At 39.3% G+C, this 25,603-nt stretch overlaps 2 protein-coding genes across 2 annotated transcripts; one reads left to right on the top strand and one right to left on the bottom strand.

Moving 5' to 3' along the window:
- LOC127784697 (polycomb group protein EMF2B) lies at positions 1-12,549 on the top strand. The gene is made up of 21 exons (XM_052312042.1): positions 1-177; positions 458-590; positions 719-774; positions 2,707-2,821; positions 2,897-3,053; positions 3,137-3,205; positions 4,136-4,272; positions 4,576-4,635; positions 4,768-4,892; positions 5,686-5,750; positions 7,123-7,175; positions 7,661-7,714; positions 7,800-7,859; positions 7,935-7,981; positions 8,051-8,187; positions 8,748-8,874; positions 8,996-9,044; positions 11,024-11,107; positions 11,190-11,269; positions 11,913-12,002; positions 12,135-12,549. The coding sequence occupies exons 2-21, from the start codon at positions 465-467 to the stop codon at positions 12,256-12,258; spliced, it is 1,815 nt and encodes a 604-aa protein (XP_052168002.1). The 5' UTR covers positions 1-177; positions 458-464; the 3' UTR covers positions 12,259-12,549.
- Positions 12,550-12,830: 281 nt separating this feature from the next.
- LOC127784696 (mediator of RNA polymerase II transcription subunit 25) lies at positions 12,831-24,210 on the bottom strand. The gene is made up of 15 exons (XM_052312041.1): positions 23,922-24,210; positions 22,484-22,514; positions 22,319-22,382; positions 22,068-22,198; positions 20,339-20,548; positions 20,167-20,232; positions 19,048-19,255; positions 17,799-17,854; positions 17,002-17,718; positions 15,832-15,885; positions 15,436-15,464; positions 14,734-14,802; positions 14,547-14,631; positions 13,998-14,084; positions 12,831-13,910 (listed from the first exon to the last, which is right to left on the bottom strand). The coding sequence occupies exons 1-15, from the start codon at positions 24,029-24,031 to the stop codon at positions 13,230-13,232; spliced, it is 2,598 nt and encodes an 865-aa protein (XP_052168001.1). The 5' UTR covers positions 24,032-24,210; the 3' UTR covers positions 12,831-13,229.
- Between the last annotated feature and the right edge of the window lie 1,393 nt (positions 24,211-25,603).

Below are 25,603 nucleotides of genomic sequence, written 5' to 3'. Positions count from 1 at the left end.
CCTCGCCATTTCGACGCCTCCTCCGTGGTGTCGTCGTGCGCGAGCTATGCTGAGTTTGCCCTTGCCCACCGCCTCCGCCTCCGCCTCCGCCGATCCCCATCCCTCCCGCGAGCAGGAGCAGGAGCAGGAGCAGGGCTAGCCGTCGTTCCTCCTGCTGCTTCCGCCGCATCCATCCTGGTGAGCACATCCCCCCGCCCCCACCGCCGATCCCCATCCATCGCTCGTCCTGCCGCTTCCGCCGCATTCGTTACGCATTTTTTTCTCTCTCTCTCGAATTTGCGTTAACCCTAGCTTCTGTTCTAGAAATTTGCCCCATGACCTTAATACTAGTGACAGTTTGATGGCTCCCGAGAAGGGGTCCCATGTTAGATCCGCTATTGCTAGTCCATGGTGGTGCTTGTATGCAGGGATAATAATTGGATGCTGATTTTGGTTTTTTCCACCCCCCGGTCCGCAGATACCAGATGTGCCGCCACCAGCCAAGGGCTCGGCTCTCTCCCGATGAGCAGCTTGCAGCTGAAGAAAGCTTCGCATTATACTGCAAGCCGGTCGAGTTGTATAATATCATTCAGCGCCGATCCATTAAAAATGTAAATGCTTCTTCCTGAAATTATAAGGCCCATCTTTTTAATGCAGTTTGCATCAGCATATGCGCATGCAAACCTTTAACATGGAAGTGCTCTGGGATACCAATTATGAACTCGCTGAATTTTTGCAGCCTGCTTTTCTTCAAAGATGCCTTCTTTACAAGATTCACGCAAGACGGAAGAAGAGGTATGCTTTGACTCGCAACCAAAGATTGTGCTTATTGCCTTATTCAATGTCTCAGTAAGCATGGCCAAAATGGGTTCGACATAATGTATAACAAGAAGCTGTAAACATTATTATGTAATCTTCTTAGTGCTTACCATGTATAACACCTAATTAGATAAATGAGTGCATTTTCTATTGCCATGCTAGGTTAGCATAACGGGTATATACTAGTTGACACAAATCCATGCAAAGTACCAGAAACAACGACACAAGACCATCATATCTGGGCCAATAACCTACTCCCTCTGGTTTCAAAAATTCTTGTCGTTTTAGGCTTGGAACCAGAGGATGCTAATTGTTGATGTGTTTGGTTCTATCTGCTGACCATCTTGGCTTGTTTGCCCCTGCATGCATGCATCCCATCAAAACACAAAATCCAGTGCTGGATTCAAATCACTGGGCTACATCAAATTATTGATTAACTTTAGCACAGGACCGTATTTAATATGGGTAAAACAGGGAGTAGACACCCTAATAAATCACTCCTTGGTATGTGAGATCATATCCAAACGTCAAGAATTTTGCAACCGATGGGAGTAATTAATAACCATTTTTTATGGAAAGTAGATATGAGAATTTATATTATAAGCATATACGATAGGCAAAATAAATGGATGAGTAAAAGACAAGAAAATTTGGGTGTTGTGGCTGCCAATCTGCTCAGCCCATACACACTCTGCACGAAAGATTCCAACATCCAGCTGTTCACCTCTCCTATCCTCAAAACGATAAAAGTAATAAGCAACACAATGCCTGCCGGGTGCTGAGACAATATATTGGATAAATTCCATCAATAAAAGTTTTTATAGAATTGGATAAATTCCATTGATAAAACTGTCTATAAATTTCCTAAAAAAAACTATCGGATAAGAATTGCAGACACATTCACTCTTGGTCTCTCTTTCCTTTTCTTCAACAAAGAGCCGCTGGCTGTTGAGTAGGACCCATTCTGTACCTTTCGGTCTATTTTCCCTTTCTTCTCCTTGGAAGTCTTTCTTCACCCCAACAAAAAGAGCAAGGAATAGACCATACGCACAAGAAAAGCAAGAGGTTGTGGCAGAGCGCAGTGATGAGAGAGAAGCTGAAGAAAGACGCTTGGTGGTGAGAGTAGAGGAGAGCCACCATAAATGGCAACCCAGGTCATGACTGGGAGCAGCAAAGTTGATCCAGGTCGCGACTCTAGCCTTGATCTGGACAGCAACCCTTGGCAACCATGACCAGCAAATCAGGACTATGTATTGTGGTTGAGGGTCGTGGCATCGACCCGCAAATCTGGTTGCCTTGGAATAGCTGCCCTTGAATGCTCGAGTGTCCATCTTCATTATAGCTTAGGCTAATATTTTAATCCTTCAGTAACTACTGCTAATAATCTCCAATGCGAAGATAGATAAAACTGACTTCAAAGTTCAATGGCCAAAATAATTGTTTTAGTTTTTTTTTGAAAATCTTGCTATATCGTATTCATGTCAGATGTAAACCAGGAAGTTCTGTAGTGGTGAGAGTATAATATGCACCTACGTTTAGGCCCTTTGAACTGAGCCATGAGAACACTGGGACTGCTGGAAAATTTACTGCTGGCCTGCTGGGATACCCGTAGCTAAGACAAGCAATTACCATAAATTTACACAAAAGCACGACACATGTATTGAAGATTAAAACTGAACGTCACAAATTCACAAATTTCAACCAAATAGCTCAGACACAAGCTGGAGAAATAATCCAAAAAACAATATATTTTTAATTCGGGATTCAACTACAGTTGGGATCTTGAACTAGATGGTTGCACAAGAAGTTATGTTGGCTCAATTCAGGGGCAACCTTTGTTGTAAACTAATAATGCATTGGAATTGTTGCATCATGAAAGTACTGACCAGTTTCTGCTTATGAATATAGGAGCCTGATAACCATATCACTTTCTGGAGGCACAAATAAAGAACTGCGGGCACAAAATATCTTTCCTCTTTATGTTCTGTTAGCTAGACCTACTAATAATGTTTCACTTGAAGGGGTAAGTCTACCATCATTTAATTTCTTGTAACATGAGATTTTAAGCTTGTGTTTACCAAATGATCATGATGTGCAGCATTCTCCGATATATCGATTCAGTCGTGCTTGTTTGTTGACTTCTTTTCATGAATTTGGAAATAAAGACTACACTGAAGCAACATTCGTCATTCCTGATGTGAAGAACTTAGCAACCTCCCGAGCTTGCAGCCTTAATATTATCCTTATCAGCTGTGGTACAGGGTGCACTCTTTGCAACCATTTGCTCTTTACATTTCTTTGCTGCCATAAAATTTTATTTATTTATTTCTTTTGGAAGGTCGAGCTGAGCAAACTTTTGATGACAATAACTGTTCTGGGAACCATGTGGAAGGCTCTACTCTCCAAAGTAAGTTTATGGCTGACAACTTGGTGGCAGGCACAAAAAAATTGCTAGAATAAGAATGAACTTGTGGGTAGCCAGATTAATTGAATGGACACATTAAGGGCATGTTTAGTTGCCTACAGTACTCCCATGCAGTGATTTACCCAGTTGTTAAAAAGTGTCGTAAAGTTTGATAGGGGAAACAAACAGACCCTAGCCACACAACACGGGTGTACCACACTGTTTGGAACTAGCAAATGGTTGGCTAGAATATATTGCTTCTTTATGTTGGAAGATTTTGTTTTTTTACTCAGGTTCAACCAGTGACTGGAATGAGCACAAAGGCATGTGCACACCCTCTTCCTTAGTGTTAAATGCTCATATATCTACACTTTCTATGGATATGGAGCAAACTGTCACAACATTCTGAATCCAGCTCATGCCTGCCTCAAATTATTTATCAACCAACCCAATTTGAAACAGCCTACACTTTGAAGTGGTAAACAACTATATGCGACATGAGAAGCCTTGTTCATGTGGACTTGTGGGGATCTTATGGCCTAGCTTATTTTTACTAAAAACCCAGAACTAACAAACTCTCCAACTAAATGCATTGCTGCTTTTTTGAATGAAAATTGAATGTGTATTGCGGTCAAATAAACAAACTATCATGAAACATTATGTTACTAGTTTTGCCTTTTCGGACAGGGTCAGACACATTAATAGGCTGTCTATCGTGATTAATTTAGATTTCATGCTATCACCCTTTGAAAGGATCCTCACAGTTACAGCTACTGCTTATAGCAAACATATATATAGTTTTAAATATGTACCTTTAAAATTCAGTGTAGAGGCAAAAGATAACGCTCAAAAATCAAACATGCAAATATAGTTTTGTACAATTATTCTCTTGTTAAATGGACTAACTATGAACCATGTGATGCATTTTGACAGAGCTTGAAGGGAAGTGTTTCTGGGGTAAAATACCAATCGATCTTCTTGCTTCATCTTTGGGAAATTGTGTGAGCTTAAGTTTGGGACATACCGTGGAAATGTCTTCCACGGTTGAGATGACCCCAAGCTTCTTAGAGGTATGGCCGACTTTTCCTAGTATTAAGCTCAGCTGTTCTTAAAGTATGTACCATAACTTATCCATAGTATTTAAGAAAAGTATACATGAACCACCACCATTTGCATCATATGAAACTTGCTTTTGGGAAAATAGAACACCTTAATCTGTATATTTTTGCACATCATATTCCAAAAGTACAGTTGGTAAAATCCCAAATCAAACAATTAAGTTAGCATGAAATAACCAGTGCAATTTGGGTTCTATACTTCAGCTATTTACAGAAATTGTTCTGCACATCATATTCCTTTTGTTATGCATGCAGCCAAAATTTCTGGAGGATGACAGTTGCTTGACATTTTGCTCTCAGAAGGTTGATGCTACTGTAAGGCCCTTCATGTCTCTTCCTGTATTGTTTATTAATAAAATCATTTCCATCAAAAAAATTATATGGGTCAGACAATAGCGAGTTTATACACCACCGCTTTTCTGATATTGTTGAGTTTTACTATTGCAGGGTTCATTTCAACTGCAAGTTAGCATATCTGCTCAAGAGGCTGGTGCAAAAGACATGTCCGAGTCTCCTTATAGTGTTTATTCATATAATGATGTGCCACCTTCGTCATTGACACATATTATAAGGTAGCAATCATGAGTTGATAGTTCAATCCTGCAGTTTATTGTGTTTGGGACTTTGGGTGCCTCAATCTTCCTGTGTGCTTTATTTGTTTCCATCTTCTAGTTTACATGAGAGAAATTCTATGTTTTGTCATTGTTAAGTGATCGCTTCAACAAATTGGCATCAACGAATGTGAGTTCTACAAAATTCCATCGTGCAAGTGGTTTTTCTTTCCTTTTTGCTATCACCGTCAGCTGACCTTTGTTTACCCCATGCGAAAAGTCTATTTTTACCCCTAGAATATATGAAATGCTTCTTAGGATGATAGTGCACTTCTAAGGGTAAAATAGACTTTTTCCATAGGGATTAACGGAGGTCAACTGACTGTGATGGCAAAAGAAAAGGCAAAAAAACGCTTTTGAGATGGCATTTCATAGAACTGATCACTTGACACGACCTTGCATACATGATTCTCCACATAATGTTTATGTTGCAATGAGGCTTCTATTTTCTCTTTAAAATTCAGTAGAAAAAGATATGCTGGTCACCTTAAATGTCTCGGTATGTTTGACCAACATATGCATCTGGACAGAAAGCTGGGCTTTTACTATAGCCGAGGGGAATATAATGGGATTTTTCCAAAATAATATTGCACATATACTTGTCTAGCGCTGGGAACCTGGCCTTTTGGCTATTGAATATTGGAGCCTGTTGAAGTCAGCCTAGCCAAGCCTGTCCAGGGGGTTTGGATTACTTTAGTGAAGAATTATTAAATGTGTTTGCATTTGATTAATATTTTCTGTTCTGTTTTCACAGGTTGAGATCTGGCAATGTGCTTTTTAACTACAAATACTACAATAATACTATGCAAAAAACCGAAGGTAACCCCCCCCCCCTCCCGGCGCGTTTTTTTCTCTTTCATCTCTCTCTCTCTCTCTCCCTCTCTCTCTCTCTCTCTCTCTCTCTTGTGTAGTTGAATTTCCTTTCATTCTATGTTGTTGCTTTTTGCACCCATCTGTTGCTATTTGTTTTTAGCTTTGCAATTAGTAATGTCTAATTCGTCTGATGTACAAACGACCAAAGTTCTGGAATGTTCACCAGGAAATTATTGATTTCACAATTTGTCTCAGCATATGCCTAGTGCAATGTACAGGAGCCAGTTTTGCCAAAAACAAGCTCCAAGAGCTGAAAATATGCTTACCTTATTAAGTTATTATAATGGTTTTGATGCTGTAACATGCTTTGAGACAATAAATAATGTGTTACACGTACAGAAGACAAAACAAAAAAAAAGCCTTTGTATAAGTTCGAACAATAGAATAATGTATTGATGAATACGGAATTCAATGGGTTTTCTTTTGGGGCAGAAGTCATGGACGTTTTTTAATAGAAACATTATGAAACATGTGAAATATTTCCCAGGATGTAAGGGGAGAGCAAAGAATGTTTGGCCCTGTTGGGAATCAGAACTTTTCCCAATTCCTGTGGGATTGGACTGTTTCCTTTGGAATTCTTTTATTCTAGACGAGCCAAAATATATGACAGTTGGTGTGATATGCATGTATGTGTTCTAAACAAGCCACAAAACAATTGATGAACCTGTCAATCATTATCTCCATTAGTCTCATGTTTTGACAGGGTAGGGAGTCAAAAGTGAGCTAGGGTTATATAGGCTGTGTTCTTGCCTCATGGTTGGGAACACAACCCTCCAGCACGGAAAACGGAGCAGACCATTAGCGTGTGGTTAATTAAGTATTAGCTAATTTTTTTAAAAAAAATGGATCAATATGATTTTTTTAAACAACTTTCGTATAGAAACTTTTTGCAAAAAATACACCGTTTAGCAGTTTGAAAAGCGTGCGCGCGGAAAACGAGAGAGAGGGGTTGGGAACCCTGGGGAACGAACAGAGCCATAGATGGTCTCATGCTATTGCGGCCCACTACGTTGAATAGCAGCCCGCTATTGTGTCCGCTAAGTCAAATAGCGGCCGTTAAGTTCCAGTCTGCTATGTCCAGTCCGCTACTCGTAGTGGTAGCGGTAGGGGGCCGCTATGAATGCTTATTACCTTGGTTAGCCCATCATTTTGACTGCTAGCTGTGGCAAAGCTGAGTTAGATACCTTGCAAACATTCTGTTCGGTTTTGAATTAATGTGTGGCATTTGTTATTGGAGATAATACTCTTAATGGGTTCTTGATTCTTTGCTCTTTGTGTTGACTTTTCTGATATTTGTTCTTTGATGACTTCTTTCCAGTCACTGAAGATTTTTCTTGCCCATTTTGCTTGGTACCATGTGGCAGCTTTAAGGTAAAAGTCTTGGCACAAATTTTCTTCTGTCTGAGTTGATTCAGATGTCACTAACTACTGCTAACAGTTGGTCCCAAGGTTCATCTCACCCGATATATTTGTGGTACTCCCAACATCAAGCACTTCTGGAGTTTTTTACGGGGATTAAGGATAGGTGAAATTAAATAAGGGATTGTTGTGATTGGTTGAGATGAGGAAGTAGGTGGAGAAATTAAATGAGAGATGGTTGTGATTGGTTGAGATTATGAAGTAGGTGAAGTAGCTATATTTTGAGACAAAATTTGAACGCTAGAAGTAGCTATATTTTGGGACTGAGGGAGTAACACCTAGTATTATTTTGTTATTTCATTTGTCATCATTGCATCGTTGCTTATTCCAAACCCAGTGAGTAAATTATGTCCATGTGCTTTTTTATCCTCTTTCTGCAGACTTGCATTTCACTTATTATCAAGTCATATCTAATGTCGTGATTTTTGTTATACTAGGGTCTAGGATGTCACCTAAACGCATCGCATGACCTTTTCCATTATGAGTTTTGGGTTGGTAAACTTCTGGAATCTCCATGGCAAGATCTTATTGCTCCTTCGCATAGGTCATTTAACCTTTCTTTTTATGTTTGCACAGATATCTGAAGAGTGCCAGGCTGTTAATGTTAGTCTGAAGACTGATTCTTGGAGAACAGAGGTAAATTAGTGGTATGAAACATCAAAACATTCCATTTTAATTGTCTAGATAACTCATAATACCAGTTATTTTCAGCTTTTGGCTGAGGGAGTTGATCCAAGACATCAAACATTTTCGTACCGGTATGCTTTCTTTATATATTTTGACAATGCTTCATTCTCTGTTTGATTTTCCTCACTGTTTTCCATCAGCTCAAGATTTAAGAAGCGTAAAAGGGTGGAAATCTCAAGTGATAAAATTAGGCATGTACATCCACATATTGTGGATTCAGGATCACCTGAAGATGCCCAGGCAGGATCTGAAGACGATTACGTGCAGAGGGAAAATGGTACTTTCTCACTTTATGGTTTCATACTGCCACACAACATTACATATGAATGGTGAAATAGTAAAGGCCCCGGTTTTTCCCCGTCTATAAGTGGACATCTGTTTGCTCTCTCCCTTCATTTGCTCCTATAGTTTATTAAACAGATCGACAGGCTGCACATCCTTTTAACATATATGTGCTATCTTCTTTTTTAGCTTCATCGGAAATTATCATATTCTGCAGATAAGCCTTTCTGAGTACTTGATGCACTGCATGCTAGGATTAGTCAAGTTCAAAATAGCTCTTGGGATGGACGGCTGAGTTCTTGCCACGTCTATTAGTCTGGTTGTTTCTTGATTTTCGCTTATCATTCCATATGGCACAAAATTGGACCCTACTTTATTCTAGAAACTGGCTGGTACCGGGGAGGATTTTGGCTACTTTTTGGCACTCTTGGGATTTTCCACAATTTTTTTGTGACTGAGAAAACTTTCATTGTTTCTGATTTTTATTATTCTGCCATGTTCCAGATCCAGCTCCCGATCTTCTTTTTCAACTTTGTTGATTGTCTTAAATTTCAGGTAGTTCTGTAGCACACGCTTCTGTTGATCCTGCTAATTCATTACATGGTAGCAATCTTTCAGCACCAACAGTGTTACAGTTTGGGAAGACAAGAAAGCTGTCTGTTGAACGAGCTGATCCCAGAAAGTAATCCTTTCTTTTGATGCTCTTGATACTGTGTTAGTCATACTAACATAAATGTTTCTTGAGATTTCTATTAGAACTAACTTATTATTTTTTTATTTTATTTGCTTATATTATTTCACAGTCGGCAGCTCCTACAAAAACGCCAGTTCTTTCATTCTCACAGGGCTCAAGTGAGTGAATCGATACCTTTCATCTCTCTTCATCTATCTTCTGTCTGCATATATTTGTAGCAGAATCAGTGTTGTTACATTGGTTGACTTCACTGTATGATCTTTACTTGCCTTTACACTTGCATACATATACCTATTGGCAATTCCTGCACACACCTGAGATTTTACTGTATGCTCATTTTATTGTTTCTATACTTATTTGAGGCACTTCCTGCACGCACTTGAGATTTTGTAACTACATTCACACTTTATTTAGGTGCCTGGTGCTGCTGAAGTTAGATATTTTCATATTTTATATGGACTACAAATGCATAACTGTTGCGCCTTTAATCTTAGTATTTGATTTCTATACTTTTTTAGAAGAGGTCTAAATTATAAAGTGTCTGAGTACTTGAGGTTTGTCTCCTTAAAAGAATGCTGGGAAGTAATGCTCTATTGCTCTGTTTCCTTTACTTCTAGATTCCCTCTTGAATTAAAATTTGATTATCTGGAAAGATATTGCAGAAAAACAAATAGATGAGTAACAGTTGGAGTTAATAAAGGGTTATATAGATGGTGAAATTTTCTATACGTCAATCAAAAGTTTCCTGCTATCACTCTGGATGGTCACGAGAGAAACATCAGAAAATGTCCTCCCTACTCTTCTGCATTTCTCATCTAAAAAACTAATCGATTTCTTACTACTACCTCCATTCCCAATTGATCATCATATTATAAGACCAAGACCAAGGAAAGCTAATAATTCTCTCATACTACATTTAATTCGGTAACAAACTTGCATGCACCATCCCCAATACTTCCTAGCCACTAACAAATCAAAACATTGCATGTTGGTTGTAAAGGATTGTATGCATGGACGCATGCACCAATGTCCATCTACTCCCATGCACAGAATAACGAACGGACTTAGTGAATGAATACTAATATGATGATCATTTGGGAATAACCTTAAAAAAGTTATATGATGATCAGTTGGGAAATTGGAGGGAATAGTAAGTTACGTAACCAAGAATAACCAGGGTTTTTGGACTAGTTACTGGGTCAACAAAATAGAAATAGAGAAAAAGGATGAACTGTAGGAAAGGATCAGAACTGACTAAGTGCCAAATCAAGCTTGCCGATGACTAAGGCATCAGGGACCTGGCTTCCAGAAAAAGAATCCATGGTCTGGGAAATGTTTTCCCTTTGAAATATAGCATTGCCAACTTGTATCACCCTCCCATGGCTAACTGCCACTGTTGTACTCAGTGGGATCTTTCCCTCCCTCCCAGTCATGTCACTTGGCATAGGGCTGGCATGACCATCTTCCCCAAGTCTGGCTGAACACCTGATTCACATTTCACTCCATTTTGGTGAGGTTTCACCCGAGACTTCCCATGTTTGAGGATCAAGTCAACACAGATATCACACGTTGCCGTTGACACAGCAATCACTGGTTTGAACCACTGCTATCCCAAGGGGTGAGCATGGCAGCATCTTAGCCCAAGTAACCCCAGCAACGTTATGCTGTAGAAAAGCTCAATCCTGTGGATATGGCAGTAACATGGATGCTCATCATGAGTCCATGCGGGTAGCTCAGCCTTTGGTTATAGCCACCATGTGGATCTAGTGCATGAGGCAAATTTTAGTTGTGGGGGCCCCCATGGCGACAGGAAAACAATGAATTAAGGATAATGGAGGAATAAGAAACAGGGATGATTTGGTCCAAAATTATTCACAATGGCATATTTCACATTCACTGGCATATATATATTATCAAACTTTGCAGTAACAGATTTCAAAACCAGCCACTTTGGAAACGCATGCATATCTAGCTAATCTTATGTGGAGAATCTATGGTTGGATGGCCAAACTTGAGCCCCTCTTCCCCTTTTGTCAATTTTTTTTAATTATGAAGACATGATCTTTTTTGCATCCGTTTGAAGTCTAGCTCAAATAAAATTGAAATCTAGCTTGACTACATAGTTACACTGTTGTAGCCAATGGCATTGGAGCAAGTTTTCTCAGATCGTGATAGTGAAGATGAAGTTGATGATGACATTGCTGATTTTGAAGATAGAAGAGTAAGTTTACTATGCTTGCTCTGTTCTCATACATAAATGTGTCCAAATTCTTGATACCTTTAACTTCCCTGAGTAAATGCAGATGCTTGATGATTTTGTTGATGTTACAAAAGACGAGAAACTTATTATGCATATGTGGAATTCATTTGTTCGGAAACAAAGGTCAGGCCTTCCCCGCTATATCCATTATCTATTATTGTGGTATACAGCTTGGTGAACAGACATTTATATTCATTTGCATACCATGTCTGAAACTATCATGAAGGATTTCTTCCATGAAGATGTTGCATGTTATTTTTTTTTTAAGAATTGCATGGTTAAGAGCCATGAATTACAACTTGTAATGTGCCAGGTGTTATGGCTCTGATTGTTATTTTCTTAGGACGGAAAAACTAATACTAGTAATGCCTTCTTCCTCCTTGCTGCTAACCTTTACTAAGATGCCATGATTGTCAGCACCTCCGTTTCTTGCACCTTTGCCGATGCCACCAACACTACTCCCAGTCGCATTTGGGCATCCTAAGCGCACATATATCACCATGCTGTTGTTGCCTGTGGCGTACGTAATCAACCATACATTGTCGTGGGCTAACACCCCTCATCTACATTGAATCCCACCTCTATCTCTACCAACTATATGCCCAAAGGATTGTTTTTACTTTTTTTTCTTCTTTTTTCCATACCAAGAGTTAAGCAGTGACATCAGAACTGCAAGGGCACTTGATTCCTTTTACATATGTGCAGTCATTTTATTCATTATCTACTGCATATTTCAACCGTCTTACTGAAAAGTGGAAAATTGCAGGGTACTAGCGGATGGCCATATTCCCTGGGCATGCGAAGCATTCTCGCAGTTTCATGGACAAGAACTTGTACAAAATCCAGCTCTACTATGGTAAGTGGCTGATTATAAGAATATAGTATTGATCAATGCCTTGCCTTGCGTGTGTAGCTTGTTGCCTACAGATGCAGACACCTCTCTTTAGCTGTTTGTTTCATTTGCAATTTTTTATCGCTGGATGAACAGGTGTTGGAGGTTTTTTATGGTCAAACTCTGGAACCACAGTCTACTGGATGCGCGAGCCATGAATGCCTGCAACACAATTCTTGAAGGCTACCTGAACGGAAGCTCGGATCCAAAGAAAAATTGACGCATACAAATCATTGGCCAACCTGTAGAGTAAAAAGCACTTGTACTGGTTCTGGCCATTCCAATAGTTTGTTTTGTTTTTGGAAAAAAAGATGTCTGAAGAATTGAAAGCTAACATGTGTTTTGGAGGGAAGAAAATTGAAGGCTGGGGCGGTCATTGTTTCATTTAGAACTCTTCTCGATTCTATTTATTGTAATTGATGTTACTCATAACTGTAGAGCAGTATCAAGACCAAACTGTAATGATATGGTTGGCAATATTTACATAAAAGTTTATTTTGTTTGTTGTTTAGCACCGTGGGCAGACAATTTAATTCCTATGCAGGCCCTTTTTCATCGTCATGGTCATCTTGAACGTATCTTTTTCTGTGAATGATCTTGCCTGTGTAATCCCAATATGTTTGGATTCCTTCATAGGCCAGCATTTTAATTTAGGGTAAATTGGTTCGAATTTGATGACAATAATTTTAATCAGTTACTGCCACTGCCATACTCTTGATGCATCAATTACAAAGCTGAAAAATCCTAAGGCAGTCATATTTATTTGGGAGGCTCCCAAGTGAAATTGGTCAATCAATCCTTAAACAGAGTTACTATTAATTAATTAATCCTTTAAATTTGATCTGCTTCTGTACCAACCAATGAAATGATAAATTCCAGCAGCTACAAGCTAAGCATAAGGCAGTGACATCAAAAGAAGCTACACAAAACACAACATGAGGCCGTGTAGGCTCCAAGACGTTATCTACAGGTAAAACATCACAGCCAAAACCAAACTACTGAGAACACCTACTATGTATCCCACACTAAGGTGGGAAAATTACCTAGGATGCTGGGCAAGTAATCCATGAGCTATATAGCTTGTGCAGCCAAAAGGGCTACCGCTTTCGACAACTGGTGACGCCAATTGTCGCTTAACCCGCTGGGTTAAATTGCCCACTTATTCTTCTGGCATTCAGGCTATCAGGTGCTTCAAGATAGGTAGCCACCCCCAGGCATGCTCCCTGCACCCGGCATGCTTCCTGGACCCTGCGGCGCCATCTTCCCTTGCATCATCTGCTGCACCGTCCTACCGTGCCCCTGCATGTATTGCTGCCCCATCCCTGCGCCGACCATCTGCGGTTGCTGCTGCCCCATCCCCGCACCGACCATCTGCGGTTGCTGCTGACCCATCCCTGAGCCGACCATCTGCGGTTGCTGCTGCCCCATCCCCGTGCCGACCATCTGTGGTTGCTGCTGCCCCATCCCTGTGCCGACCATCTGCGGTTGCTGCTGCTGCTGAAGCTGTTGGGGCTGCTGCTGCTGCTGTTGCATCTGCTGCATCTGCTGCTGCTGCTGCTGCATTTGCTGAATCTGCTGCTGCTGCTGTTGTTGCTGCATTTGCTGCATCTGCTGCTGCTGAAGCGGATGGCCTTGGGATTGCTGCTGCTGAAGCGGAAGGCCTTGTGTCTGCAGTTGCATGTGTTGTTGTAGTTGCTGCTGTTGTAACTGTTGTTGCAGCTGGTGTTGCTGTTGCAGCTGGTTCTGTGGTTGCAGCTGGTGCTGCTGGTGGAGCTGATTCTGCTGTTGTAGTTGGTTCTGCTGCTGTTGTAACTGTTGTTGCTGCATTGGTGGCTGCTGGGTTGGTACCTGCGGTTTAAACACCACCATATCCTGGGGGGAAAGGAATTACTTCAGCTACAGCGGAAAAATGGTAAACAGCAAGGCAGATAGAGATAGCCGCAACTGCAATCAACGTACCCCAGGGAACAGCATGCCAATGAGGCGCCCAGCTTTTTCTGACACTGACAACAACAAAGTTTGCGAAGGCAGTTGAATCACTGCGCACTGAAACAGAAGTCCACTCGAAACATTAACAGAAATTTAAGAAGTGATGATTGATTAAACGGAAGGATTAATAGTTCATGTATCCCTCAACCATCAAACATTGCCTTGATCTGCTGGGAACCTGAGGCCACCCAAGACTATATAAAATGACTGATATGCCCTCAAGCATAACAGCAGCCTACTTCTGTCTTCAATTATATTACATAATTTAGCAAACGGAATTCGGTTGTCCCATACTCTAGGTTAGCTGGAGACCCTAGGTACCTAGTCGCTGACTTGAGTGAGATGAGACAACATGCGGTGACACATAGGCACAGGGATTACAATGAGCCAATTAACAAAGCTTGGGGACTAATTTGACTAGTTGAAGGACCCATATGAGTGGCATGCAATAGATGTGGGACCAAATAATTGTGGCATGAAATAATAATAAACATTAAACAGGTTAAATTATGCACTGACCAGCTTCTTTTCCTGCAGTTGCCCAAGGAAGCCGTGCTGATTTAATGTCCGAAATACTAGAAAGTCTGCTTTTCCAACATATTGTCTGCAGAATAAACAAATAAACAAAAACAAAAGAGAATGATTCAAATTATGAGAATGTAGAATGGATCATTTTTAACATGGAAATGGAGTGGCTGAGACAAACTTATTGTTCATATGCTCCTGAGCTATAAGGCGCACAATCTGCATTGTTTCAGGCCAGTCTGCTGCAAGTCTGGACAAAGAAGGTACATGTTCAGTGCAAGGGAACGACATTATAGAAGGTACATGTTCAGTGCAAGGGAACAAGACATTTCTATATTAGGCAAAATATCCTATTAGGAATTTTGCAAGATCGGTTTGGAGGTTCCATTCACTTAACAAGATTAAGGCACTGTACTACTACCTCAGTCCTATATTATAAGGGATTTTGGGTGGATGTGACATATCCTTAGTACTACGAACCTGGACATAGGATGTGTCACATCCACCCAAAATCCCTTATAATATGAGACGGAGGGAGTATAAAGCAAATCCACAGCATTCATTGATTATATCTAAAAACTTCCAACATTATAACTTGAGTTCCTTCCATTTTGGTCTTGTACCGTAGACCTTTTGTACAGTACAGTTTATTTTTTAAAACAAGCAATGGCTTAACTAGTTGTTGCATGGAACAGAAACTTGTGAATACCAAACAGCTACCAATATTGAGCCATTGCTCCAGTTCTTCTACAAAACAATACTAAAATAGGGCATACCGACATTGGGTGATTTGTTGGTTCGAATACAACCATTAATAGACACAAAACAGAACTACAAAAAAAAAAAAAGAATGCAAGAACATTGCAACAATTCGAAAACTTACGTTTCAGATGCTGTTCCACTCCTGTAACCCTGTGAGACATGCTAAAAGTCAGAAATTTAACTAAAGTATATGCTTTGTGCAGATAAATGCGTTGAAACAAAAAAAAATGTAGGACAAGTAGTTACAACAAAAGGATAGCCACTATATTCCAGCTATAAAGGTGCACACTGAAACTATGAAATACATAATTTCATTTCAGTGACAACAGAAGATTTGAACAATCATGATCGTACAAATAAGATATACAATTCAGGGATTCTTGTGATCTTTTTTTCTTTCTGAGACAGTCAGCTTCAAATGGGCATAATAATGAGCAAAGGTCATCTGTGTGGGCAGAGTTAGGGGGGTGATAATAGTCGGAGTCACAGACAATTCATCCAACAAACAGAAACTTACTTCAAGTTTACAGATAAATACAGGTTGTCCTTGCCTTTGCCCAGATAAAGTTCCCTGAAATAAAAATAGAAACATTACATATTATGCATCCACAACAAACAAATCATATATTGACTGATGATACCAGTATCATCAACATAGGCAACTTGAGACACGATAAATAGAACATAAAATTTACATTACTAATATATAAACAACCAAAAATGACACGGAAAAATAAGCAGTTGACTTCAAACTAATTTAGATATAATCATGTGCTCGTATGTTAGCTCTTTTAGGGAAGTATTCTTCATACATGAAATGAATGTGGTATGGATACAGCCATACAGGTTCTTATGCACTTAATTGAGGTGTCCTTGCACACGGAGAGACAATACCATCGAAGCAGCTGCACCATAACTCCACAAGGACAGGGGAGAATAGATTAAAGACTAATGTTAGTTTCTTACTAACTTGACCCTTCAACACCTTTGCTAATGCCAACAGATCAAGGCGATTTATGTGTCACCTTGATGCCGCAAATGACCTGCCCCTAGAGACACGTGGCATGTGTCTATAGGGTATTGCAGAATAGTCGCACCCCTTCCACCACCAGCATGGTTCATGGTAGGAAGGGGACCTCTGCTGAGGTTGATTTCTAGACTAACACAGTTGAGGATGGTAAAATAGGCTTTTACTCAGATGAAAAAATAATCAGCATCTTCAATGGTGGGTCCACTACTTTCTTCTTTGGTTAATAGGACATGACTCAGCACTTGAAGTCAAAAACACTGCCACAAAGGACAATACCAGGCTGAATTCCCAGAGGTCAACCTTCAAATTGTTGTCTTTTTATCTCAGGAAGGCTTTCTCAAGGAAAAAGCAGGTTAGGAACTGTTAAAAGGTCAAAAAATAAAGAGACTAACTCTGACCATTCACAGCCCTATCTCATCTGGTTGATTAGCAGAAGGGTTTAAATAGTTCCCTTTTTATTTTTGAGGCAAACGATTTCAATAGTTGGGAGGGTGCATATATTATTGCAGTTCATGGTCAGAATTAGAAAAACATTAAATTACATGTGTCATACGGAATATTTCCTTTTATATTTAGCAAACAACTACTAAGCTACTAGAGGGTTGGAGGGTAGAGCCAATTGCTACATGGATGCTAGACAAAGACAGAATCTTTTACCTCCCAAATTTTGACGTACTTCGGCGGTGGCTGCTGCTGCTGCTGCTGTTGCTGTTGCTGTTGCTGCGCATTAGGATGCTGCACTATAGGCATGTTCATGGCAGAACTGTTGGTCACACCAAGAGAATTTACACCTGCCTGTTGAGCCATCCCTGGTGTTGGCATCATTGCAGGTGCAGAAGAGACAGTTGTTGTCCCAAGGCTACTTATCATATTTTGGTTTGTATTGATTCCACCTTGTCCCAATTGCGTACTACCCATTGAACCTCCCTGTGTCACAGGAGGCCCTGATATACCGATATTGCTTTGGATGCCACCCAAAGAAGATGACACAGCAATATTTGAATTGCCTGTTATGGGTGTGTTTGATCCAAAAGCAGTGTTTTGTACGACTTGTTGACTACCAATTGACTGTCCTGTTCCAGACATAGGGATGCCAGGCATTCCACCTGATATAATGGTTGCCACTGACCGATGCTGTGATAGATTGTTGAGGATGCTGACATTTGCTGGACCACCAGGTCGAATTGACTGTTGGATAGGGTTTATTAAAGGCTTATGTTCTTGCACACTATCATTTGCAAGATTAGTTTCCTGTGAAATAAGGGACGGTGAGGGACTTTGTACTGTTGATAATCCTTGTGAAACACCATTTGCAACAGGTGTTACATGTGAGAAAGCAGGTGCAGAAACCATGGGCGGTAAAGTTGTTGGCTCCTGAAAGTGATGATTGTTTTCACAATGAGAAAACATACAGCAAAATGGTAAGTCACAGAGTATGTTGTTCAAAGCTTTACCGTTTTAATATTTGCAACAACACCATTTGGTTGGCGGGTAAGCATAGGTCCATTAACTGAAAAATACTTATAACAGTTAGTCATGTTCAGTATGGAAGATAGTAATGATACGGATATAACCAGAAGCCAAAAACAAATTTCTCTATAAGGCAATTCCAGATTTATCACAACTGGATCATGCAAATAAAACCAGCAATTGGCTAGACTTGAAATATGTTCCACTTTAATTAGGTAGATGGGCAATCTGGCATATATTAGTACATAGCAATGTACAATACAAACAATAAGAATTTGGCATTTCATAACATTAAACTGTAAAATTTTATTTATGAAACAAACAATGAAGGGGCTTCATCAACACTCACAAAAACAACAAATTATGTATATCCACGAATACCTTTAAAACCACATTGCTGTGTATAAAAACAGGAATTGTGATATATTTGTATCCTCAGTGTTAATTTTGATTAAGATGCTGAAAAACAAAACTTGTTATCCATATAGAATTCATCAATCCGAAGACCCATGCCATTGAAAGCATTATCACTCGAGTCCAAACAATTAGTTGTGACCCCATGCCAATGATAACCATGAAGACACAATCATTATAGAATAATCTATGTTTTCTTGGCACTACAATTGAAAAACCACCCAGATGGGAAGGGGACAAATAGAACACAATGGTACAAGCTTTTAGGAGGCAGGTTTTCACGTTTGTGTATTCAGTACATCCATTTTTCTTCATCTCCAGCTCAAGGCATCTGTACTTGACAAATTGGAGATAAACTATAGGAAATTATATTGTAGTCCCATGTAATGTCAGATGCACAAGCACATCGTGTTCATAATAGAGGAGAGCTCACAATACATTTTATTCCTCTAAGGCTTTGAAAACTCAATGATATGCTTTTTTCAGGCCAAAAATGGATGGCATAAGGGCATTGCCAGAATCCTTCCTGCTATTAAAATAGTCAGGCGTACCAATATATGCAGCGATAATTGTTAACCTATGTTGCTTCAGCCCATGGAGTAATTATGGCAATGGTTTATTTCACTTTAGCCTAACATTTTTTTTCCTTAACAAAGCTGTGTCAAGCATTTGTTAAAGCAGACTCACGCTAGACTATGTGTAAGCACCTACATATTCACAAACATCGTAACAACGTCACAACCTTTCGTCCAAAAGAGGAACAGAACTAAAGGCTAAATACCATGGCAAGACTAAGCCAAATGTTAGCATTTGTTCAACCTGAGGGGTTGCCATTTGAAGTTGGTACTGGCACAGATGTTGCAGCTGTATCCATTTTTGTAATGGGGTGATTTGTGACCAAGTTGCCAGGTAAAGGGCGACTTAGAGCAGTTCGAGCCTCCAAAAAATTGTCAGACAACAAAACAAGAAAATGTGGATTTTTTGCATGATCCACTGATGGGTCAGCCGCTCGAGGATTCCTCTTTGCCTGCAACAAAACATGGACAACATCAGCACCTGGTGCAAATTATTCATCAGTACAAACTGTCGAAGGTCTTGCAGAAGATAAAATTTATATCATGTAAGTTAAAAAATGCTTGTATTAAACTAATGATAGATAAGGATGCCAATTCATAGATTTATAGTCTGTAAACCATACAAAGACTAGCTAGCAAGTTCAGGCAGGATACTAACTAATTAAAAAAATGAAATAAATGGATATTTTTCTTATCCACAAATAAGATACAATGACAGTACAATCCAAACTGAGTTCATTTTTATTTGAGTAAATTTCACTTAACCTTTAGGTGTTGTGGTCTAAGTTGCACAAAACCACATGGGTTTTGGCACGTGACACTTAACCACCAGGTATTATAGCTATAAAGTTTCACACAACCACACTATTGATCATTTATAAAATCACATCACAAATTTATGAGTTTTTTATCCATCATATAAATGTTACATGAATGTAACTAAAACTTTTAAAACTTTGATATAGGAGTATGTAAAATTGGTTAACAGTGTGGTCTTGTTAAACCTTAGGGCCATAATACATGGGGTTATGTGTCATGTGCCAAAATCCCTGTGGTTTTGTGCAACTTGGACCATAATAGGTGGTGTTTGATAAAATTTACTCTTTTTATTTCAATGGTAATGAAAATATGAAGTTTAGTACTGTGTACAAGTACAAGAACATATGTAATAGTGGAGCGGCCAGTTCGGCAAGTTCATGCTTATAATTTATTTTAAAAGATATATTCTTAAGTGAGTTTTTCAACCCTCTGTAAATCAAGATGCAACTATCATACCATCAATGAACAAGTAAAATACCAGGAGAAGATTATTAAAGATGGCTTGTGGCTTGCAGAATTTAGCAAAACAAAATAACGAAATTACCGCATTGTATATTGCTTTCAGAGTTGGAAGCTGTTTAGGAGATACCACCGACAATGAAACGGAGCACTACATCAATATAAGTAAAATTAATTAGAACCAACAATGACTGCTGACCACTTCATTGAAACACAGGTAATCAGCAATATGCTAGATATCAGTATTTGTGTAGGACCTGAGCAAATGATTTTGCAACAGTCTCAGCATCAGCAAGACAAGATTCTTTTGCTCCATCATTGTTCTCCTTGTGATCGCTACTTTGAACAAGGGGGCGGTAGACAGGCGTAGGCAGTGGATAAGGATTACTTGCTGCAACAAGTATGCAATGTTTTTGTACTTCATGGCTTTGATGATTCTGACTGTTACTAGAACTGCCTTGGAGTATCTAGTTGCACACAGGAAATAAAATCATAAAGGCAATAAATACTTTAATTCACAGAGAACTCAAGAAATAAAATGATATCAAATTCAAAGACCAAGTATTTTTCAACTAGTTATAGGCTCATGCTGTCATGCATTGCAATGGTTTTTTTTATTAAGTTTAGTGGGAGGATTTGGGCCTAGTGAGCTGTTCGGTGTTTATACAATGGTTGGCTTTATTAGTAAACAGTTTTTTTTAGGGTGGACAGTTTTTATGGAGGAAAGAGGCTTTTATGTGGAGGTGGAGGAGGACGATTCCCTCTTTATAATAGTAGGGATGAAGACTGAAATTTTGATTTTTGAAGACTCAGTACCATAGGAAAATTAACATACTAATATAGGTACATTCATAGAATTTAAACTTCTGATCATACTAGTTTCACTCTGCTTATTCTGGGTACTGGCCCAGACATCCAGTTTCCTAATAGGGTTGATCTAATGAAAATCTTCCTTACAAAAATTAACCTAATGAAATGGTGATTACAGTTATACACTCTATTTACTAAGGTAAGGCTATCTGTAGCTGATATCCAGATCAAGACATTTTTTATCAGACAATAGCTGATAAGTGGATGTGCAAACCACCTTAGAATTTTCTCACATGAATCATATGTTGTGCAGAAGGGCATTAAAGGACAGATTCTAGAGAATACTGGAAATAACAATACCAAGACAACAAGCTATAATTCTTGGAAAATAAAGTAATCCAAAAGGTTGGGTAGAACATGTATTGTTAAGTATCATGGTTCTACATAATGTCCAGGCTCAACTAATAGTTTACAGGGCTTACTATGAGAAACAAAATTGTAGATCAACTAATTTAGACAAAACTGGACCCAAATTCAGGTGCAGTGAGAGATGAAAAGAGGTATTTCCCTTCATCTAGGAAATCAAAATATCTCTGTTAATAAGATACCAAACTCTGCCTTTGCTTCAGCATAGCTGGTCCTAAGGCTGAGTAAAGGAAGAATGTTGCGATAACATTGGTAAGCCATCATAAAAATCCCAGTCGTTCCTGTGGAGATGAATTATGGTTTTGGATAGAGTTGCATGGAAATTGGCGGTCCACATGCCCAGAATCATGACCTAATTCACGTCTTCTTTAACTATATTGTTATTACTAGTACTATACTTCCCTTAGGTTTTTTGTGGCTGCACATCAGTTTCATCTCTAGCCTACCCCAACTTGCTTGGAACTAAAGGTTGCTGCTGTTGATGTTAACATGAAAGATGTGCCATTTGGCAAAAAAGAAACATCATTTCATATGCCAAATGAAGCATGATTGCACAAGCCAAACAAAATGCTAAAACCTTGCACGGGAACTCAAAAGTAGGCAACCATATGCAGTACTGAAATTTTGGAAGTAGTAAGCCACAGTTTCTAATTTATGCATTTTGAACCAAAAAAAAAGTACAGGAAACACCAGAGGAAGTCATTATGTGCAAAAAGTGAAAAGAACTGAACGATGCCAATATGTCAATACCATCAATACTTCAGCAAGACCTTCAGAAATAGCAGCTTCACTAAAGCCTCCACCACTAAATGATATTCCAGATAACCATGAAAGAAACACATTCATATCTTTTGTCCATCCACTCCGTTGCACACAAAAAGCTGCAAGGAATCAAAAGCGAATTATCATAGCTTACATGTTTTGTTGATATAGAACTAAATACAAATAATTGCAATGGATCACAATAAAAAGCTTAGGGCATGGAGGATATCAAACTTTACCGCTATAAGGACCATGGGTATGGAAGACGACTAATGCAAGTTCAGGGGGTGTCCCTGCGAGCTTCTGCATAACACGATAATAATTTACACTTTTGAGTTTTGACACAAGTCAAGGAAACATGGATCAAGTAGTAAGTCCGACGATAAATACTGAGAGCGAATTACCTGTCCTGCCATTTCATGTGCACAAAAACTCCTGCATAAATTGAAATGCTTCATGAATAGTAGTACTAAAAATGCAAAGGTTACTAAGTGCTACAGAAATTGACAAAAATTTCTAGCAAGAGATGAGCTTAAAAGTTTCATGATAGTAAGTATATGAGAGTGAAGCTGTGGTGGATCACCACATAACATCAAAGGCTCCATTTGGATTTTGCGTTGAGGTGGACTATGATAATCCTGTTCCGTACAGTAGCTTATAGAAATTTTGATGTTTGGCTAACTGCTGCTCTTTTAATCAAGATGCAAATAGAGATATTATTTCAGTTCTAAAAACAGAACACTTGTCAGAGAAATAACAGTTTAAATTGACTAACAGAATTCGTCTAACATTAATTTGATTTCTCAAACAGACTACGAAGTTTTTCTTAACTGTTTCCACAGAAGCTAAATAATAAGCACAGGAGGATAGCAACTGCAAACAAACCCTAACAATTCAGAGCAAACTGATTATTGACCAACAATACAAACAGCTCCCACTTTCATTATTTTTTTTATTTGAAAGGCTTGAACACAAGAAATTTGACTCATGTGATGAATATTCCAATTACACCCATGCGAAACCAGAACATCAACTAATTAACAAGAGTGAAAACAAGGACTTCAGAAAAGCCATAACCATAACCACACAGACATCCCATCATTACATTACTGGTTGTACAGAAGAGTCGTAAAATCACCAGCCAAAAACTGAAATTGGTTTTCATGGGAATCATTCATCATTCATGAAAAAAAAACACTAAAATATGCTAGACTGAAGAAAAATACTTCTGAATGAGCAAGGAGGAACTAGAAAAGGCATAAAACCCAAAGTAGAAGATGAATTATGCTACATTCTGTCATAGATCTGCACATATGCAGTGATACAAAGTCTCCTCGAATCAGGAGCAAAAAAAGATGTATCTCGTGCCACAACACCATATAGCCAACAACCAACCAGTTCATCAAGAAACCACGAATTTCCACACATCGATGATGCGCTTGCATTCTTACTCTTTGCATAAGCATTGTGAAACAGAATTGAAGCTAACTAGTACCATTTAATGTTTGCAATTAAGAAGGTGAGAGCAAACAACAAATCTCCAAATCTCCTACTAATGCTTGGAGTGAACGATATATCCGACTAATATAACTAAAAAGCTGTGTATATCAAACACATACACGGATAGCTGCTAACTTCCACTATCAAGAACTAACTAGCTACCGCTTCGCGTTCCATGTACTCCCTTCGTCTCAAAATAAACAGCTAAACAATCAACAAAGGGTCCAATTCTTCCACATCAAGAAATCCAAGATGCACTAATCCGCGACGGCCGTACAGTCAACTAGTAACAAGAAAGCAGGGTGGCGCGGCGGGGGGAGGAAAGCACGGGCGCAGCATTACCGCACGATCTTCTCGACGTAGTCCGCCACGGTGACGGGCCAGTACGGCCCCAGCGCCGCCGTCCCCTCCACGGCCACCACCAGCTGCCTCTCGGCCGCCGCCGCCGCCATCCCCCCGACGGCCGCCCCCGCCGCCGCCGCACCCGGCGCCACCCTGCCGACTCCCCGAATCACCGCCTCTCGAGCTCCCCTCCCTCCCGCGAAATCAATCTCCCCCGCACCAACGACTTCTCCCTCCCTCCCTTCCTTGCCGGAATTTCTCCACTTCTTCTTCTTGTTAGGTTTCGTGAGGTTAGAGAGAGATGACGGCGAAGGGGTGGGGTACTGGGGTCTGATTTATATGGGCCCCAAGGCCCATAAGAAGAAAGATGGGCTTTTGTGTGGATGACAGGTGGGGCCATAGGGGAATATGGGGAAATTTTGGTGTAAAAAAGAGTTGTATTGTTCTTTTATGGTGTTTAGTAAATGTAATAATAATGGTACTCTATAGTTGGGAAGAATTGTGAGCATTTATTACTTTCTTAGTATACATCAGATTAGTTTTGGGTGTAGCCTTTCGGCTAAACTAAGGGTATTTTTAGGAGGTACTCCCTCCGTCCCATAATATAAAGGATTTTGAGTTTTTACTTGCACTGTTTGATCACTCATCTTATTAAAAAAATTTGGAATTATTTTTTTTGTGTGACTTGCTTTATTATTCAAAGTATTTTAAGCACAAGTTTTCTTTTTTTTATATTTGCACAAATTTTTTGAATAGACGAGTGGTCAAACAATTCAAACAAAAACTCAAAATCCCTTATATTATGGGACGGAGGGAGTAACTAAGAATCGGGTGCCCGATTTTCAAGAGAAAAATCGGGTGCCCCCTCCTGCACCTCCTGCGTGTGCTGCTCTCTACATATTCGTTGCATGTATCATGCATGTCAACTACTTCATCCGTCTCAGAATATAGCAACCTATCTATTCTGGGACGGAGGGCGTACTTCCATGCCTCATCTCTGCGTGTGCTGCACCCTACATATTTGTTGCATGCAGCATGTATGTCAACTACTTCCTTGCCTCATATCAGCTACATGCAATATTCCATAATTCCCTATCTCTCATCTCTCCATACAAATCTTGCTTTTCTTAACACACTTTAAATGTTTTTTCTCTTAAATTATTAATCCAATCTATAATATGATTGCACCATTGTATTTTTTGTAATTCAAATCTTTACAAACAAGATCTCACATATAAAAAAAATTAATGATGTTTCACCACTTATAAAAAATTGTTTCAATTCGCTAAAAAAATGTTCCAGATAAATGCAAAATTCAAAATATAATGACTGCAATATCATCAACCTCTGCACAAAACATCAAGTCCCAACCAGTGAACTCATATAAAGACTCGTACGAAATAAACGATATACTTATATGGATATTGTTAAAACACATTTATATCTGTTGACGGTCGTTAGTGATCAGTTTCGTCCGTCAACACTACCTAAATAAAAGAGAACTAGTTATGCTTGCAATGCATATTTATGTCAAAATAATAAATATTCCACTGGCACTAGGATTACTAATCTCTTGCAGAGAATGAACACTAAGTGGAGAAGAATCGACATCAAAACAAGTGATCATTCAATCAGACGATGTCGAGAATCAGACCTATCAATGAATGGGTCAAGAATGCAAA

This window comes from Oryza glaberrima, chromosome 9 (genome assembly GCF_000147395.1).
Source record: "Oryza glaberrima chromosome 9, OglaRS2, whole genome shotgun sequence".
In the NCBI taxonomy this organism is placed as follows: Eukaryota; Viridiplantae; Streptophyta; class Magnoliopsida; order Poales; family Poaceae; genus Oryza; species Oryza glaberrima.
This window is presented reverse-complemented; position numbering and strand designations above follow the sequence as displayed.

Coding starts and splice junctions, on each gene's coding strand:
- LOC127784697 (XM_052312042.1), top strand. CDS start 465: ATGTGCCGCCACCAGCCAAGGGCTCGGCTCTCTCCCGATGAGCAGCTT. Junction 3,206..4,135: donor GGAAGGCTCTACTCTCCAAA/GTAAGTTTATGG, acceptor GCATTTTGACAG/AGCTTGAAGGGAAGTGTTTC. Junction 4,273..4,575: donor TGACCCCAAGCTTCTTAGAG/GTATGGCCGACT, acceptor TTATGCATGCAG/CCAAAATTTCTGGAGGATGA.
- LOC127784696 (XM_052312041.1), bottom strand. CDS start 24,031: ATGGCGGCGGCGGCGGCCGAGAGGCAGCTGGTGGTGGCCGTGGAGGGG. Junction 20,233..20,338: donor TTGCAAAATCATTTGCTCAG/GTCCTACACAAA, acceptor ATATTGATGTAG/TGCTCCGTTTCATTGTCGGT. Junction 17,855..19,047: donor TTCAAATGGCAACCCCTCAG/GTTGAACAAATG, acceptor AGTATTTTTCAG/TTAATGGACCTATGCTTACC.